At 45.6% G+C, this 16,709-nt stretch overlaps 1 protein-coding gene and 1 long non-coding RNA gene across 7 annotated transcripts; one reads left to right on the top strand and one right to left on the bottom strand.

The window, feature by feature from the left end:
- The first annotated feature begins 651 nt into the window (after window positions 1-651).
- Window positions 652-4,523, top strand: LOC132504495 (uncharacterized). The gene is made up of 2 exons (XR_009534915.1): window positions 652-1,823; window positions 3,088-4,523. It is a non-coding gene; the product is annotated as an uncharacterized LOC132504495 (long non-coding RNA).
- TXNL4A (thioredoxin like 4A) lies at window positions 4,107-16,707 on the bottom strand. 6 transcript variants are annotated; one of them, XM_060121982.1, is made up of 4 exons: window positions 16,615-16,707; window positions 16,047-16,287; window positions 8,464-8,567; window positions 4,107-4,517 (listed from the first exon to the last, which is right to left on the bottom strand). In XM_060121982.1, exons 2-4 carry the CDS (start codon window positions 16,269-16,271, stop codon window positions 4,346-4,348), a joined length of 501 nt encoding a protein of 166 aa, XP_059977965.1. In that variant the 5' UTR covers window positions 16,272-16,287; window positions 16,615-16,707; the 3' UTR covers window positions 4,107-4,345. The 6 variants fall into 6 exon arrangements, with proteins under 6 accessions (XP_059977965.1, XP_059977966.1, XP_059977964.1 ...); XM_060121983.1 differs by lacking the exon at window positions 16,615-16,707 and adding an exon at window positions 16,573-16,590; XM_060121981.1 differs by lacking the exon at window positions 16,615-16,707 and adding an exon at window positions 16,430-16,565.
- Between the last annotated feature and the right edge of the window lie 2 nt (window positions 16,708-16,709).

Below are 16,709 nucleotides of genomic sequence, written 5' to 3'. Positions count from 1 at the left end.
ATTTTAGTAGAAAGCATTTTACTTAAGTAAAATGGAGTTACTTCAATATCAAATCCTGCATTCACGTATCTGTTATGAAACTTATGAAAACATAAAGCTTAATAATAAAGGGATGAATCTATAAGGCAGAAGTTCTGGGTGCAGTTGTCTGAAGTTTTAAATTCTCACATTTCACTTCCTTTTTTACAATTGCCCAATCTATTACCATAGATTTTTAACTCCCCCCAAATCTCCCTTCAGCCGCTCCAAGCTTGGGCAAGAAAGATCTTTTCAGAACTGAAATTCCATCACCTTACACCTCCTTCCCCAAGCAAAGCCTCCAAAGCTGCCAGCACCCCCCTTCCCCCCCCCCCGCCCTCCCCCCCGCCCCGCATCCCACTACACTCTCCCCGTAGGACGAGCCCCGCTCCCTCCCACCACTGGCTCCTGAGGTCCCCTCTGGAATGGAGTTACACACACACACACACACACACACACACACACACACACACACACACGCCTAGTTAGCACTTTTTATATCTGATTTCAGCTTGAAAATAATTTCCTCAGAGATTCTTTCCTTGAGCGCCTGTCCGGGTCTGAAGTAATTTTATGGGGTCTCTTGCTGACTATCACAGTTGTAATTTTACTTTTATGTGATCATTTGATTGTCTTCTCCACAAGGCAGCAACTGGATTGATTTTGTTCACCCCAGGTGCCCAGATGCCACTCAAACATTTTCTTTGAATTAATGAATGAATTTTGAGAGTTTCAGAATACTTTGCAATCTTTTTGTCCATGGAGATGTGTGAAAACTTGACCACTTTTTGAACAAGAAAACCGGAGGCCAGAGGGAGGGCTGGGGACAACAGCAATGACTGGAGGAGACTAGCGTGGTGTGGCCCCCAGAGAGGAGGGGAGGTGATGCTGAACTCCTGGGGGAGCTGCGGTGGTTCTTATAGAACCTTTGATGATAAATGTAAAAATGCCACAGAAGAATGCTACGATCAGATGCATTTTAAAAGCCATTAATAAAAACAGTGTAGGAAAAACAATTCAAAATGATACCCACTTAAAGCAAGTCTTCCAAAATGTCCTGGTCTGATTTTCAAGACCTCAGACTTTCCCAGGCAATCCGGGGAGGTCACAAGAACACCCTGCATTTTGACTGAGCAACCCGAGAAAGCAAACTTTCAGTGGGGTCTTCGGAATCATCGGTGATGCAGTTTTCTAGGGTAGTTTTACATGGGAGATGCTTTGATTCTGTTGGTGCCCCAAGCTCCCCGTCTCGTCCGGACTCGGCGCAGGCAGAATAGGGCAGTCAAGCCCACAGACCCTTGGACGCCTACGTAACAGCCTAGTGCAAACACGGAGGCTGCTGATTGTTTTACTGTTTCACATCTTGTTTTCAGTGTCTTAAAACTATATGAATGGCATCATGCCGTAGTGTCCTCCGGACCTGGCTTTTCCATTCAGCAGTTTGAGATTCACCTGCGTTGATATGTATAGGTCTAGACAACGTAACTAACTTCAGTGTAATAGTCCTTTGACTCTGCCATTGGTTTCCAAATGGTGCTGCAGTGAGTACTCTTGCATGCCTGCTGTGTGTATGTCAGTCTCTCTAGTGTACCTGATGACTTACTATATTCCTGAATATGTTCTGTACCTCCTAGGCTGGTTGCCTCTGTGTCAGCTGCCATGTCTAATTCCTGGACTTTGCATAAAAGCCATCCTGGGAAGGTTGGGAAACAGAAGTCACTCGATGCCCAGAGAACCAGGGGTATCAGCATACTTTCTCTACTAGTTAATTTCAACTTGATTAAAGCAGTATGCACAGCAGTGAGGTAAGGTTTGGTAGCCCTGCAGATCTAGGTTTTGAATTCATGTCCTCTGCGACTAGTTGTAACTTTGGGCAATCTATGCTTTAGTTTCCTTCTCTGCAAACTATCTACGTGGCAGGTGCTTGGACGGATTTGAGAAAATGGCTTATAAGTTACTTGGTTCAGGGTGAGGTAGATAGTGATAAGCTATAAGCTTATTATTACAATGATAAGCTTATAACAATAAGATATAAACTTGGAATGAAGAGGCCAAATCATTATAAATTCAACAATATTGCAGTTACAAAGCACCAGTGAAAAAGATAGTTATTAAAGTCAAATGTGAATGAACTTATAAATAAAATTTACGATAAATATACAGTGTTTACAAATGTAAAGTGTAAGCTTTTTGCTTGCTTATTTTTTTGTTAACAGTTAATAAAGCTTTATTGATGAGATCTAATTCACATGCCGTACAATTCATCCAATTAAAGCATCCAATTCAATGATTTTTGGTACATTCACAGAAATGACGGTGAGCGTCTTTTCAGGTGATTACTGGCTACAGTATTTGTTTTGAGTAAGTGTCGGAAGTATATTATTGTTTTTTTTAAATAAATTTATTTATTTATTTGTGGCTGCGTTGGGTCTTCGTTGCTGCGTGCAGGCTTTCTCTAGTTGCCGCGAGCGGGGGCTACTCTGTCGCGGTGAGCAGGCTTCTCATTGCGGTGGCTTCTCTTGTTGCAGAGCATGGGCTCCAGGTGCACAGGCTCAGTAGTTGTGGCTCGTAGGCTCAGTAGTTGTGGCTCGTGGGCTCTAGAGCGCAGGCTCAGTAGTTGTGGCGCACGGGCTTAGTTGCTCTGCAGCACGTGGGGTCTTCCTGGACCAGGGCTCGAACCCGTGTCCCCTGCATTGGCAGGTGGATTCTTAAGCAGTGTGCCACCAGGGAAGTCCCGGAAATATATTATTGAATGTCTCTTATATGCCAGGTACTTGGGGTCACGTTGACTTTTTTCATTAGCACTTCATTTGATATGGTATTATACTATTTTGTAAGTGGGAAAATTAAAGCTGGAGATAGTAAACTGCAGATTTACATCTGAATTTTATATCCATTTAAAAGTACACTCCTTCGAGTATGTGTGTAGCTTTTCTTGTATTTGTTAATTTCATTCTTTGGTATGTACTCCTCGTGTTTCAACAATGAGTCAATCTGACGAGGCAGTGGGTCTTTTCACATCACGGAGGGCCCACCAGCCCTGTTCTAATTGATCTGCGTGTAACACAGGTCGGACAGCAGACACCATCATCCTCTTCACATGGGAGGAAACGGAGCTCTGGGGGCCACTCGCCCAAGGTCCTCAGTAACGACAGAGCCTGGCTGTGAAACCAGGTAGGGGCTCCAGGGTGTGCCCCCCACAGGCCCCGGGCTGCCTCCACGCCGTATGTACCCTCTTTCACCTCAGAGGCTGTGTGCCCTGAGATGTGCCTGTGAAGATCCCAACCAACAACACGCTGCTGGGGTAAGAGACTCAGGAGAGAAACTTGAGATTGTGATAAGGAAACTAGCTACACAGACTGAAGGGTCATGGTTGCTATGGAAAATACGATGCATTTAAGTGCGTTAGATACAATCTTAGGAGGCATGAGAAACACCTCTTACTTTTTATATTTAAAGGGAGTCCAAAAATCATTATTGCACTGTTTTTATAACCAGAGAATAAAAGATGATTTTTCCCTTTTCCTGAACTCAAGCCTTTGGTTCTGCTGTGGGTCGAATTGTGCCCCCTGAAAGTTCACATGTTGGGAATCCTCACCCCAGGACCTCAGAATGTGCCCTTTCTAGAGACGGGGCTGTTGCAGGTGTAACTAGTCGAGATGAGGTCATGCTGGAGCAGGGTGGCCCCCACCCAGTGGGGACACTTGCACACAGACACGCACACGGGGAGAACACCGCGTGAAGACGAATGCTGGGCCTGGGGTGAGGCATCACCAGCCAAGGGACCCAAAGATGCCAGAAACCACCAGGGCCAGCAGGGGTTAGGAACAGACTCCCCGTCAGGCCCCGGAGGACCAGCCCTGCCGACACGTGGATCTGACCCCAGCCTCCAGAACTGTGTCGCGTCACCAGTCTGAGGTCCCTAATTACAGGAGACCCAGGAAACTCAGACAGACTCTGACAAGTGTGCAAACCACAGCAGCCCCATGGGACCCACACCTGACCCTCACTCAACAGTGAAGAGTTAATTCTTGACTACCAAAATCACTAATCTATACACTACTTTTCATAAGAAATGATTTTGACTGTTCCCATCACCATGTATTTTATTTATTTCAGTTAGATATTTACAGATATTTGCTGATACAAAAATACAAGGACCAGGCAGACTGAAAGTTGAGGCAATGCCACCCTCACTGCAGAACCCTCCAGCTCCTTGAGCTCTGTGTACTTCCCCAAACGCTTTCTCACAGGCTTTAAATAGTTGAAAATGTTTCCGTGTGAGAACGACCCCACGGCACTGCATGCACCAGGACTGGACGGGGGCTCAGTATCTGTACTTGGTGGAGTAGTCCTTCGGGGACACGACCAGGCCGCGGCCCTTCCGGGCCCCCCGGTACACCGTCTCGATGATGTCGATCATCTCCTGCTTGTCTTCCATGGCCCAGTTGATCTTGTTGTTGTTGCCAGTGCCCAGGTCGATCATGATGTGCTTGTTCCTGTAGGTGGGCAAGAGGGGGTCCGTGCTCGTGAAAATGCTTCTGAAGCAGAATCCCATGGAAAACCTACCTGTATCTCCCACTGCGAACGAGGACACACACAATCAAGCGGGTCTGCCACTGTTTAGCAGGCTGGAAACCACCTAAATGCTGCTTAAAGAAACACATAGCTCCTTCCGCGTGCTCTGCACTCCCTAAGACAAAAAACCTACAGGGCAATCAAGGCCAAAGGACACAGCTTCAGTCACGTGGAAAGACGAACTGTTTTCCAGAGGGCTGCACTAATTCACCTGAAAAAGGCAATGTGTGCGTTTGTCACGGTGTTCTTGTGAGCACTTGGTGTAAATTTCATTGAAAGCCATACTAACTGTGAAATAAATGATATTTTGCATTTCTATAATTCTTCGTAGACTGACCTTTCAAGACGCTTCTTTCTGAAATGAATTTATACGGGCACTGCATAAAAGAAAGACATTAACGCTTCTTGTACCAGCTGCACTGACTTTTATCAATTTAGCTTCCCGTTTCTGCAAGGTTGTGCGTCTGGCCCCCGGCTGCTGTTCCATGGTGCGTGCCCCATCCATCCTGAGGTCACAGCGTGGCCTCCTTTCAGCCAGGGCGAGCTTCCAAAAGGCAGACCTGATGCTTCTCTCTTGCTGCAAACACTCACTTCCAGGAACCTTCCAAGTCCACACACTGGCCCAGGAAACCGGGCATCTGGGCCCCGACACGCTCTCCCCTGAGCACCCGCCACTCCCCAGCCCTCACCTGCCCGTCCTCCCTCATCCCCGCAGGTCCCCAAACGTGCGGCCTGCGCTGCCCTGTGCCCCTGCCTGCGCTCGCCCGTTGGGATGCACGTGGCTCATGCCAACCTTACCCAGCAGCCTTTGGGCACTCCCTATCACCCTGCTGCGCTCAGTGTTTGTGCCTCTGTAAACACCTGTTGCAATACTGTGATTTATAGGGAAAATATATACTTGGTCACTCAGAAGAATATATTTCTCATATGCATTTGGTCTTCACCCACAGATCCTGGCTCACAGCTGCAAAACCTTCGGAATTTCCTGCAATAAGAGTGATGGGATATTTGGACTCTAGTCCTCCGTTCCTGAAGACGCTTTAGGGCCATAAAGGTGAAACGGGTACATAAGCACCCTTTCTGTCACAGTGAGTTTGTTAATGAAGGTGACTTCTAGATCCCTCCAGCAGGGTGCCCAAGAATCGCCTGTTGGCGTAGGGAAGGCTGCACACGCGCACACGCACACACGTTGCAACTGGGCCTGGGAACCCCTTTATCACCTGTCCCCTTGCATCTCCCTGGTTCCTTGTGCTAATTTACTCAGCTGTCGCCATCAGATGACGGTCTGTGATAGGAGGAAGCCTGTCTTATCTGACTTATGTCCCAGCACTAGACATAAAAGCCAGCAGGACTCTATACGTATATATACTTGGTGAATAAATTAATTAAAATACTGTTACTACTTGTCTTAGAATCCTGGAATCCCGGGTCACAGATACAGTAGGTTTTGTCCCCTTTTCCAAGTGCAGCATCAGTCCTAAACTATCAAAACACACGGTGGCCGCAGCGCCACTCGACTCCTTTCTGCAACCTCCTTCCCCGTCAGGGCAGCCCCGCCCAGGTGGGCCCTACACAGTGCGGTGCCCACGGCCCACCTGGAGGGCTCTGGGAAAACGTGAGAAGCACGGCAGAAAAGGCCGAGATTGCCTTAAACAGCCTGTTAGTGGAAACGTGGCTTGGAAGGAGGTGGGGATGCATTTCGGGGAGTGGAGGAAAGGGATCCTTGCTGCGCAGCGGCAGAATGTCTGTGACGCTGCAAAGTGATGAGCATGGATACCAGCCGAGGACACGTAAGCAAAGTCTTGAAGGCGCTGCCTGGGTTCGTACTGCTTATAGTAAAAGGAGGGAGACAAACCGGAGTAAGATCCGTTAACCCAAAAGATTTCTCAGCCTCTCCAGGTAGCAAAAGATGCTGAAATCCAGAAATGGCTGCTGAGCTGTTGACACAGAGGCCACACCACCTTCTGCTGAAACCTAGTAAAGACCTCAAAGTCAGAAGGTTCAGTCACAGGACAGGATCTTCCCCCAGGAAGCAGCCATCGGGCAGAGGGCAGCCCCGGTGCCCAGGACAGAAACATGACTGGCTCAGGCTAAGAGGGACAGAGCACGCAGTGAGAGGGGCTGATGCAACCCCAAAATGCTGCTGGGAGGAAGCAGGTTGAAAAATGAACCAGCTGCAAATGCCTTTCATAAAAAAGGCAGGAAAAACTGGGTAGAACCCTCCCAGCGGGAGGCACTGGGCCAGGACTATGGTCCCAGTGCCACATCAGAGCCCCCTTCCGAACCCTGACGCCCCACGGTGAACCCAAATCGCTTCCTGTGCCTGTCCCACACTGCGTCCTGGAGAGGGGGCCACAGATACGGAGTTGTGTCCAGGAGCTGTGCTTAATGGGTCACCTGGGAAGCCTCAGCCACACCCAATTTTGCACATGGGAGGGATGTGAATCTTTGGGAGCCGGAGGGCAGGCTGCAGTAGGCAAAATGCTAAAATAACTCCTGCTACTTCCCGCCCTAATCCCTGGGACGGTGCTATGATGGGACACCATGCCTCTGATCAGTTACACTGCACTGCAGAGGGAATTCTGCAGATGTCCCTAAGGTTACTCATCAGTTGATTTTAAAATAAGGAGACCTTCCTGGATTATTGGGTGAGTCTAATCCAATCACAAGTGCCCTCTGAAAGCAGAACAGGAAGCTGGAGCAGCTGTACGAAAAGGACTCAACTCGCTGCTCAGGGCTTCGAAGACAGACGGGCCTCTAGAGGCAGACAGCGGCCCCGGCGGCAACAGACCTCAGACCCCCAATCACCGGGAGATGGATCCAGCCCACAGCCCCGGTGAGCCAAGTGGATTCTTCCCTGACCAACTGCCTACATGACAGCCCAGCCCGTGACTCTGGCCTTGTGAGACCTCGAGGCAGAACCCACTGAGCCTGCCTGGACTCTGCCCTACAGACCTTGAGCTCATAAATGGTGTTGTTTTCAGCCACCAAGTTTGTTACAGAAAATAGAAACCGAATACACACCCTGCACACTCCACCCAGACCTTCCTCGACCTTTAGGGAGCTCCGCTTCTGCAGTATGGCCTAATGTTTATATTGCTACTTACTAACTTTTGTAGTAACAATAAACAGTACGAAATTTTGACAAGTAAAAACAGTGATTTTTTTTTTAAAATGGTGACTTCTTTCCAAATTAAACCTCCACAACAGAATTTTTTTCACTCATGATGTTACTTAACTTTATTATATAAATACCATCAAAGGTATCTGCGTCTGCATCAGACTCTTGTGTACCTAACTCCGCATTTTCCTTTCATGCAAAGCCTGCCAATCATGGGTACAAATTAATTTAAGGTGATTAGGGAAAGTCTATTCCTTGAGCCCATGACTGACTGACTAGGGTACACAATAGAATTTTTCAGCTGATAAAAGATTTTTTACAAGATTTTGTATTTATAAGCAAAGTAATTAAGTACAGGTTTTCCTCTTGGATATCACAAAAGGATGCTAAATAGAGTCATTGATACATTTAAAAAGTGAGTTATTTTAAAGACATTTTTCATCAACAGATTAAATTTAAAGGTATCTTAAATTTCAGTAAGAATGTCTTCCATTTAATAACACTTCCCCTAGGTTCCTGGGCAGTTATTTCAAAATGGTAATTTGTTACTGAGTAAATGCTAAAACTGGAATTGTTACTCTGAAAATTATTTAAAAGATTGATTGCCTGGTGATACAAACTATATTATAATATGACTGCATAACTGATTTCCTCCTAAATAAAAGAATCTAAAGATTTCTTGATCTCATTAAACTTCCAGACCATCTATTCAATTTAAACAACAACTTTAAGATAAGAGAACATACCTGAAGAAAAACATGACAGTGCACGGATCGTATAACTCATACATTTTGTTGAAGTCAGGTACTTCTGTAATATCCACAAGATAAATAACTGCGAAATTTTTAACCTAAAAGTAAAGGAGATTGGGGGAAAAAAACTAAAATAACAAATCAACTTTTTATTCTGTAAAAGCACATTCAAAAACAAAAACAAAAGAATTTGTGTATAACAGGACAATTTTCAAACTGACTGCAACATTTTTTCCCAGTAGAGCTGCCATGTAGGAAATTACTTCAAGAGGATCAGGGGCCTGAGCAACCGTCCATTAACATCTCATTTAATGTTTTTCAGAACAGCAAGTTATGAGAACCCTGCAGAAGACGTCCACAGATACATTATTCACGCTGATCTAGTAATAATCTATGTGAACTTTTCCAATTTGTACTTTCACAAATACTGAATTACACGCATTAAACAACTGCTTTAAAACATGCCTTTGGGTTTCAGCCACACACTCCCCTCTTACTGAGGTCTGGACACTTGCACATACTAACGGCCTAACACCCCAAATCACGCTGCAGGTAACTAAGGTTCTTTAATTTCTTCCACAGCTGGAAGCTCATCAGAGAACATCTGGAAAACCCAGAAAACCATAAATAAAACCACCTTCAACCCCAACACCCCGAGCTGACTGCTGAGAATATACTTTCACTATATTCCTTCCCATTTTTTCTGGTATATATGTTTATACTCTTTTAACAGATGTGATCATAGCGTGATCACACTACAAGATTTTGCATCCTGCTTTAATTGTGAGCATCCTCTTATATGAACCGTATACTTTACATAAGAGAAAAACAAAACCAAAATTTTACGGCTACGTAACAGTTCACCAAGTGGCTATGCCATTATTTTTACCATTCTTTTGTTATTTCCTTTGACTTTTCATGAATATAAATAATTCAGATTTTCACTGATATCAATTATTCACATGTGCACATTATTACCCTTAAATTCACATACATACTTCATTATTTCCTAAGGATAAACACCTAAAATAGAATCTTTAGAACAAAAGACATGACATTTTAAAGGCTCCTTGTAAATACTGTCTCAACGCCTTTTAGGAAGCTTATACCGATTTATATCATGGGTTGAATTATGCCCTTTCACCCCACAAGAAGATATACTGAAGTCCTGACCCCCAGTGCCCAGAATGTGGCCTGAGCTGGAAAAAGGGTGCCTGCAGAGCTCATCAGTGAAGGTCAAACGAGGCCACGCTGGAGTCTGACCCCTGATCCAATCTGACTGGTGTTCCTATAGGAAAAGGGCCATGTGAAAACACACCAAGGGAGAAGCCACAGGAACACGGAGGACTGGAGTGACGCACACCTATAAGCCATGGAGTGCCACAGATCGCGGAAGACGCCAGGAGCTGGAAGAAACAAGAGGGGATTCTCCCTTGAGGGTTTCAGAGGGAGCACGGCCCTGCTGACACCTTGATTTCGGACTTCTGACCTCCAGGATGTGAGGTAATAAATTTCTGTTGTTTTCATCTGCCCGGTTTGTGGCGCTTTGCTACAGCAACCCCCGGAAATTCATAGAAAATGCACAACGTTTCTTCATATAAAACTAACTCTGAAAGCCTAACTGTAATTTACAGATGAAATAATACGGTATTGGGGATTTGCTTTCAATACTGCAGCATGAAAAGCGTTTGAGGGGTAAACGGTACAAGACTGACAAAATATTGGTGATTGCAGTAGGTACAGAGGAATTCACTGTTCTCTCCCCTTTACTTGGGAATATGAAGAAGTATTTAATATGGAAATTTAAACCACCATCACCCAGAGAAAGGAGGGAAGGAAGTTTACATTTAGTGGGCACTCCTTTTGAGGACAGACCTCGGTGCTGAGGTAGGGGAAGAACAGGTGTCTCTGCCAGCCACATGCCCCTTTCCTGGTGAAAGGAGAGAACACACCTGCAGAAGGTGGAGAGTGAGCTGAGCACCACGTGCTCACGTGGCCACAGCAGACACCGAGGTGGAGGACTGGGCAAGGCCAGCCACGCGCTGGCAGAACTGCTTCCTGCAAAAGTCACCCCGCTGGCGTTTAAGGTTCTGCCCACATCCAATTTCACTAAGCAGACATATTTTATTTCTTCCCACATAATAAAACAGATATTATATATATAGAAAACAGATATTATAATTAAAAAGATAGATACTAACATCACAGTATAACCAAACACAAACACACACACACACATCTGCCTCCTAAAGCATAAGATGACAATCCAACAGGAGTCCCAGACACCTTTCAGTCCCACGGAAGCCAATTGGTTCTGCTTCCTAGAACCTCCAGATCTCCCAAGTTAAAGCAGAAATCGACCGGAGAAACCACATTCTCTTAAAAGTTACTAGGATATATCTCAACTAGTTCACGTATGAGGACATTCAAATATCCCAACTCAATGTCATATAATTTTCACACTGTAAACACTGGTTTTTATGTGAGACTTTCTAAAAAGGCCTTATTTTCTTTTGCCTTCAGTGATGAGTAAGAAAACCGTAGCTCATTCAGAAGCAAAAAACAACTGACACGACAGGATTTCATTTTCTCTTCCCTCCACATAAACCACATCATGACGCCTCACAAGGTCGGGAACCACACCTGCGATATTTATTAAAGAATGAACTTTAGAAATAAACCTGTATTTCAAAATTCAGGAAATATATTATTGTCATTATGGACTTAATTACCTAATCCTGAGTTCAAACAGACCTGCATTAAGAGATGGTCTGGTCCCGCTTCTTCCTTAGAGGAGGTGCCCTGACGGGTCCTCCAGCCCCTGCAGCTCTGGGAGGAGAAGGCCCACGGCACCAGCTGGCCTTTCTCTAATTCTGTGACCCTCCCAGCTTCTCTCCTTTGGAAGAGCTTGTCCTAAAGGGGGTTGCACGGATTCTATCATGATGCTTTCTACAAGGGCTGAACTATTTCTCCTGAATGTTTCACATCCATTAATGAATCTGCAATTAACTATAACCCTTGTGTATTTTTTTATATAAAACTGAAATAAGCTAGGTGTCTATGATCTTTTCTCCATTTAAAAAATGTCCATTTTGAAAACATAGAAATGGAATGGAAACATCACTGCTTTGTTTCCAGCCTAGTATTTTTAAAACAAGTTATATAATTTAAAAGTACATGACAGTCAGGAAATTCCCTGGCGGTCCAGTGGTTAGGACTTGGTGCTTTCACCGCCAGGGCCTGAGTTCAATCCCTGGTTGGGGAACTAAAATCACACAGCCACGCAGCCCAGCCAAAAAAAAAAAGTATATGACAGTCAAATAAAATCAATAGTATATAAGTGCTTTAAAATGAAAAGTAAATGTTTCCCTTTCCCCAGACCCACATGTTCTCGTGAGAAAACTGCATACATTCTGCTTTTCTCTAGCTAATGTCATTAACCAATGTCCCCCCACGTTACTAAATAAAGCTCTTAGGAAATCATTTTTAATGGTCAAATAATATCCCATCCAGGGGAGAAGATGCTCCACTTTAAATCCTAACGCCCCATTTCTGAGCCCCGACAAACTACTTCGTGGCACCTGTCTCTTGGGAGCTGCCGTGAGGACCACGCCGGGAGTCCATTTCCCACCTATCACCGTGACGGGCCTACGTGCCACACACTGGAGATTACGGTCATAAGCGTGCTCCCCCTTCACTGGGCATCACGGTTCTTTCCAGTTTTGCTATCAATCACAGCAACAGTCTCGGGGAGCCTAAGGCATGGCTGTCCTTAGGGCTCTTCACCCAATGCCGAGCTGCTTCCCAGGGGCTGTACCTGCTCCACTTCTGCCTGAGTGTTAGGTCTGCTTTCAACGTACGCCCTAAGAGTTAGACCTTTGATACACCTGAAAAATGACAGTACACTATTTTAACGTGTGCTTCTTTGAAGTTTATTTAACCGTTGGAATTTCCTCTTTTTTTCCAGTTCTGTGCCCATTTATCCACAGGGGTCTTACCTTTTTAAATGGTACTTTAAACTGACCTGCAGGAGTCTACAGTATCTACAATAATATTTTGCCCACTAGATTTGCAGTAATGTTAAGCAGCTGTTGAATAGTATTTTTTTTTTAAATCAAGAACCAGATGTACAAATTTCCCTTCTATTATCAAGTTGTTTTCTAGTATATGTCCTTTTGATTGTCTAAACTAGTAACTGTCCTTTCCAACCCTGCTGCCATACATTTTACAAGCAGGCTGCTTCTTCAGCAAGTCAGTGATTATGCAGTTCAGTGGTCCTGCATGCTGCCAGGTGCCTCCGGGTTAATGTAACTCGTGCAAGTTACCAAGGCTGAAGGCCGTCGGTGCTGCCAGCCACGCTTCCACCCTTCTGTACAGAGCTCCTCCACTAGCTAAGAACCCACCTAAGATTCTGGAAAAAATGTTCTTGACTGTCAATTGGCACTATGTATTTTTGAAGTGTCAATTTTTACATTTTTAGATAGTTCACTTCAAAGCCATCAAAAAACTGCATGATAACTTCATTTCCTCAAATTACTGTTTGCCCTGATTGGCTGTTGGTTCCTATGACATTCCTCATTTGAGCATAAATTTCTGCTGATTCAACCTACTTTATCTCATGCTTAAGAATGACCCCCTGAAGTCATTCCTACGTAGTTCCATGAATACATTTACCTTATGTACAATCTAATTAGCACTTATGGCTACGAGATAGCATCACTGAGGTTTTGCATACTTTAAACTCTATCTGTATGAGCTTTGTAAACAGACCAAAATTAAACATCCCATTTATTCTTACATATAATGGGATTTAGAAGCAGTGAGCTGTGGCGAAGTGCGTTCCTACAAAATGGCAAGACAGCTCAGAAGTACACAGTAGTCTCGCTTCGAAGCTGTGCGTAAAATCAACCCACTCAACAGGAACCTTTATTTTGGTTATCGCTCTACCAAACTCCAGGCATCTGTCAAATCTTTAAACATATCTCTAGGTTTTCCATACAGCTCAAAACGAGCGCAGCACGCGGCGGGGCTGGAGCTACCAAGCAGCGAGTCGGTGAGTCCCGTTCCAGGAGGGACAGAGCGGTCAAGTCCAGCCTCAGCACTGGGACTCTTACTCACTTTAACACAGCTGGGGTATCCAAACAGGGCTCGCAACAAGACGAGGAAGATGCCCCATTATCTGCCGTTTCTGCAGAGGGAGATAGACAGTTAAATTGTTCTTTATACTAAAACCTTAAATTTCAAAAATTCCTATTGTGCTTCCCCAGAAAGGGCTTCCAGAATTATAAACTCATATTCTGCCCTTATACTAAGTAGAAAATAAAACATTAATAGTCTTGTAATGCATTTCAAGCTTGCATTCTGAATAACTATACTGTAATATAGTATTGAAAGTTTATTAAAATAGAAATCCAAGTTTTGGACAAAAGAAATGGAAGAACTTAAAAGACCAAAGAAAAGCACTCAAAGTGAGCCCAGTTAAACTGTAGCAAAAGAGCACGTCTGCTAGTCCTACAGCGATTTGCGCTCTGACTGATATATAGGGATTAGAAAGGAACAGTTCCGGTAAAGCTCCCTAAAAACTTAGGCTGACACAAAATCTGCCTCCTAGCTAAGAGCATCTTGCTGAGTTTTGCTCAGATACGAAGAGCAAACCACCCTCACGCCTCTGCCATCCTAGCCTCGTGCTGGGGGCAACCGGGTCTGGACATCCCCTGGTGCTACCTGCAAGGCAGAATCCAGAACACACACCTAAGTTACTTCAGAGTCAACACAGCAGTGGTTCGCTTACTGAACAGTGTCTTTGCCCATCTTCACTGAAGCCTGCAGTCTCTGCCCTTGACTACTGTAGCTTAAGCCATGCAGACACGAGTCCGCGACACCACCTCACTCTTGACCTCTGATGGGACTGGGAGGACCCCCGGGGGAGAACCCTGCTCTCCTGAGTTCCCCAGGCACCTCCTCAAGCTCCCTCAATGTCTAGGCGCCCAAGAGGAAGAAGAGGGGAACGGCTATAATCACAGCACTCCTACTCTGACCCTGACCTCGTTGAGGGGATTCTGAAAGTCATGTCAGAATTCCCTGGGGAGCTTCTTTAAAAAGCCATTTCTGGACCTCGCCGCAGACCTGTAGAATCAGGATCTCTGAGATGCACTTTGGTATCCCAAGCGATACTTACGCTGACAGACACAGAAGGACGGTCCCTAATGTTCACAAGGCCACCTCCCCCAACTCTGCCTGTCCCACCAAATAGGAGACAGTGGAAATTACCGATGGCAGGTCAGATCATTTTTCCTTTCCTAAATACAAAATATATCCTTACACCTGTTACTCTTTACTCAAAGGCGTTAATTTAACTCAGCCCATATTAGCATATCCTACTCCTGTGAAAGAAAAGATGGCTTCAATGTTTCTTACTTTTACTCTTCGTTAAAATGAATAACCTCTCAAATTATTATGGAATATTAATAAGTTAAATATTTTATTAGCATCCTTTTGCCCTATTGCTACACCTGCAAAAATCTAAATCAAAGTTATCTTAGAATCCCTATGAGACAATTATAGAAAAAGAATTAAGCCCTGGTTATTCAACAGTGCCCTACAATTGCACTTTATTGTCAGCAAACAAAGGCCAGAGACAATCCAGTGTACTACATTTAAGAATTAGGAAAATTAGCTCTAACAAGTATAGTTCTACTTTCTCCAATGTTTCCTGCATCTGAGTCACTCTAAGCTATAAATCGGGTCACTTAAAAGAGCACCGGTGGGGTACAGAAACGACCCAAAGAAAAAGAACGGGATTTACTATGCTACCAACATAAATGTTCTGCTTTATAAACGCAACAAATAAACATGGTACCAAAAAAAGGAAAATCCTTTTAAACTAAGCTATTCAAAGTAAGCTCCTAAGCTCCTGCCAGTCTGCAAATGTGTTTTGCTCTGGGCACTACAGATGTCAATTTTTGAAAACACCCTCTCAGTTAAAACCCCTGTACGTTAATAGGAATTATGAACTTCTTTAGGGGGGAGAGATCATGAACTTCTTAAAAATTTGAAAATCTATGGAAAATTCTCCCAGAAAAGAACATAAGCTATTCTGACCAATTTCAGGGAGCCCATCCTCACATCCCAAGGGAAGACTGTCCGTTTGTGAATCCTACTGCTTCTCTTTCATCGGTGAACATGCCGCACTTTTTTTTTTTTAGTTTTTACATTTATTCTTTTTTTATTGGAGTATAATTGCTTTACAATGGTGTGTTAGTTTCTGCTTTATAACAAAGTGACTCAGTTATACACATACATAGGTTCCCATATCTCTTCCCTCTTGCGTCTCCCTCCCTCCCACCCTCCCTATCCCACCGCTCTAGGTGGTCACAAAGCACCGAGCTGATCTCCTTGTGCTATGCGGCTGCTTCCCACTAGCGATCTATTTTACGTTTGGTAATGTATATATGTCCATGCCACTCTCTCGCTTTGTCACAGCTTACCCTTTCCCCTCCCCGTATCCTCAAGTCCATTCTCTAGTACGTCTGTGTCTTTATTCCTGTCTTACCCCTAGGTTCTTCTTTAAATCTTACCGGCAAAGCAATCCAACACGATGAAATGACCAAACGGAAGGCGGGACGCGTTGTGAGGCGGGGCTGCGTTACCTTTTCAGCTATGCTGTACAGAACCTCGTCCATCTTCATACAAGTAGGGTCCCAGTCGTGTCCAAACCGAATGACGACCACGCGGTCTTCTTCCGAGAGGATGGCCTGATCCACTTGCCAGCCATTGTGCAGGTGCGGGAGCATGTACGACATCTTGGGGCCGACGGGTCTGCGGGAGGGAACCACCGGCCAGCTCCTCCCAGCTCCAGCGCGGCGCACCCACGGGGCCCCCACCCCACGGAGCCTCACCCCGCGGGGCCCCCACCCCACGGAGCCTCACCCCGCGGGGCCCCCACCCCACGGAGCCTCACCCCGCGGGGCAGTCGGTGCGCTGCCGGGAAGGCCAGGCCCGCTTCCACCTCGTCCCCAGACCCCGACCGACCCCACCAACGGATCGCCTCCGCCCCGCGGCCCAGAACCCAGGGAGAAGGGACCCTTGGGGTCGTGCACCCACGCCTCCCTCGCCACCCGCTCCGGCGCCCGGCCCGGCACGCACACTGGGCCCTGCGGCTCAGCGTTCCTTCCGGGCGTGTACGCACGCCCGCAGTGCGTGCGCGCCGGCGAGTGCGTGCGCGCGCCCCCGGGCAGGGG

The sequence above is a fragment of the Lagenorhynchus albirostris genome, chromosome 14, assembly GCF_949774975.1.
Source record: "Lagenorhynchus albirostris chromosome 14, mLagAlb1.1, whole genome shotgun sequence".
Lineage (NCBI taxonomy): Eukaryota > Metazoa > Chordata > Mammalia > Artiodactyla > Delphinidae > Lagenorhynchus > Lagenorhynchus albirostris.
This window is presented reverse-complemented; position numbering and strand designations above follow the sequence as displayed.

Bases quoted from the DNA above. Each gene is read 5' to 3' on its own strand.
- TXNL4A (XM_060121982.1), bottom strand. From the start codon at position 16,271: ATGTCGTACATGCTCCCGCACCTGCACAATGGCTGGCAAGTGGATCAG. The intron at 8,568-16,046 runs GTAAGATTTAAA...CTTTACTTTTAG, and splicing joins CGTGTTGGATTGCTTTGCCG to GTTAAAAATTTCGCAGTTAT. The intron at 4,518-8,463 runs GTATGTTCTCTT...GCCCACCTACAG, and splicing joins ACTGTCATGTTTTTCTTCAG to GAACAAGCACATCATGATCG.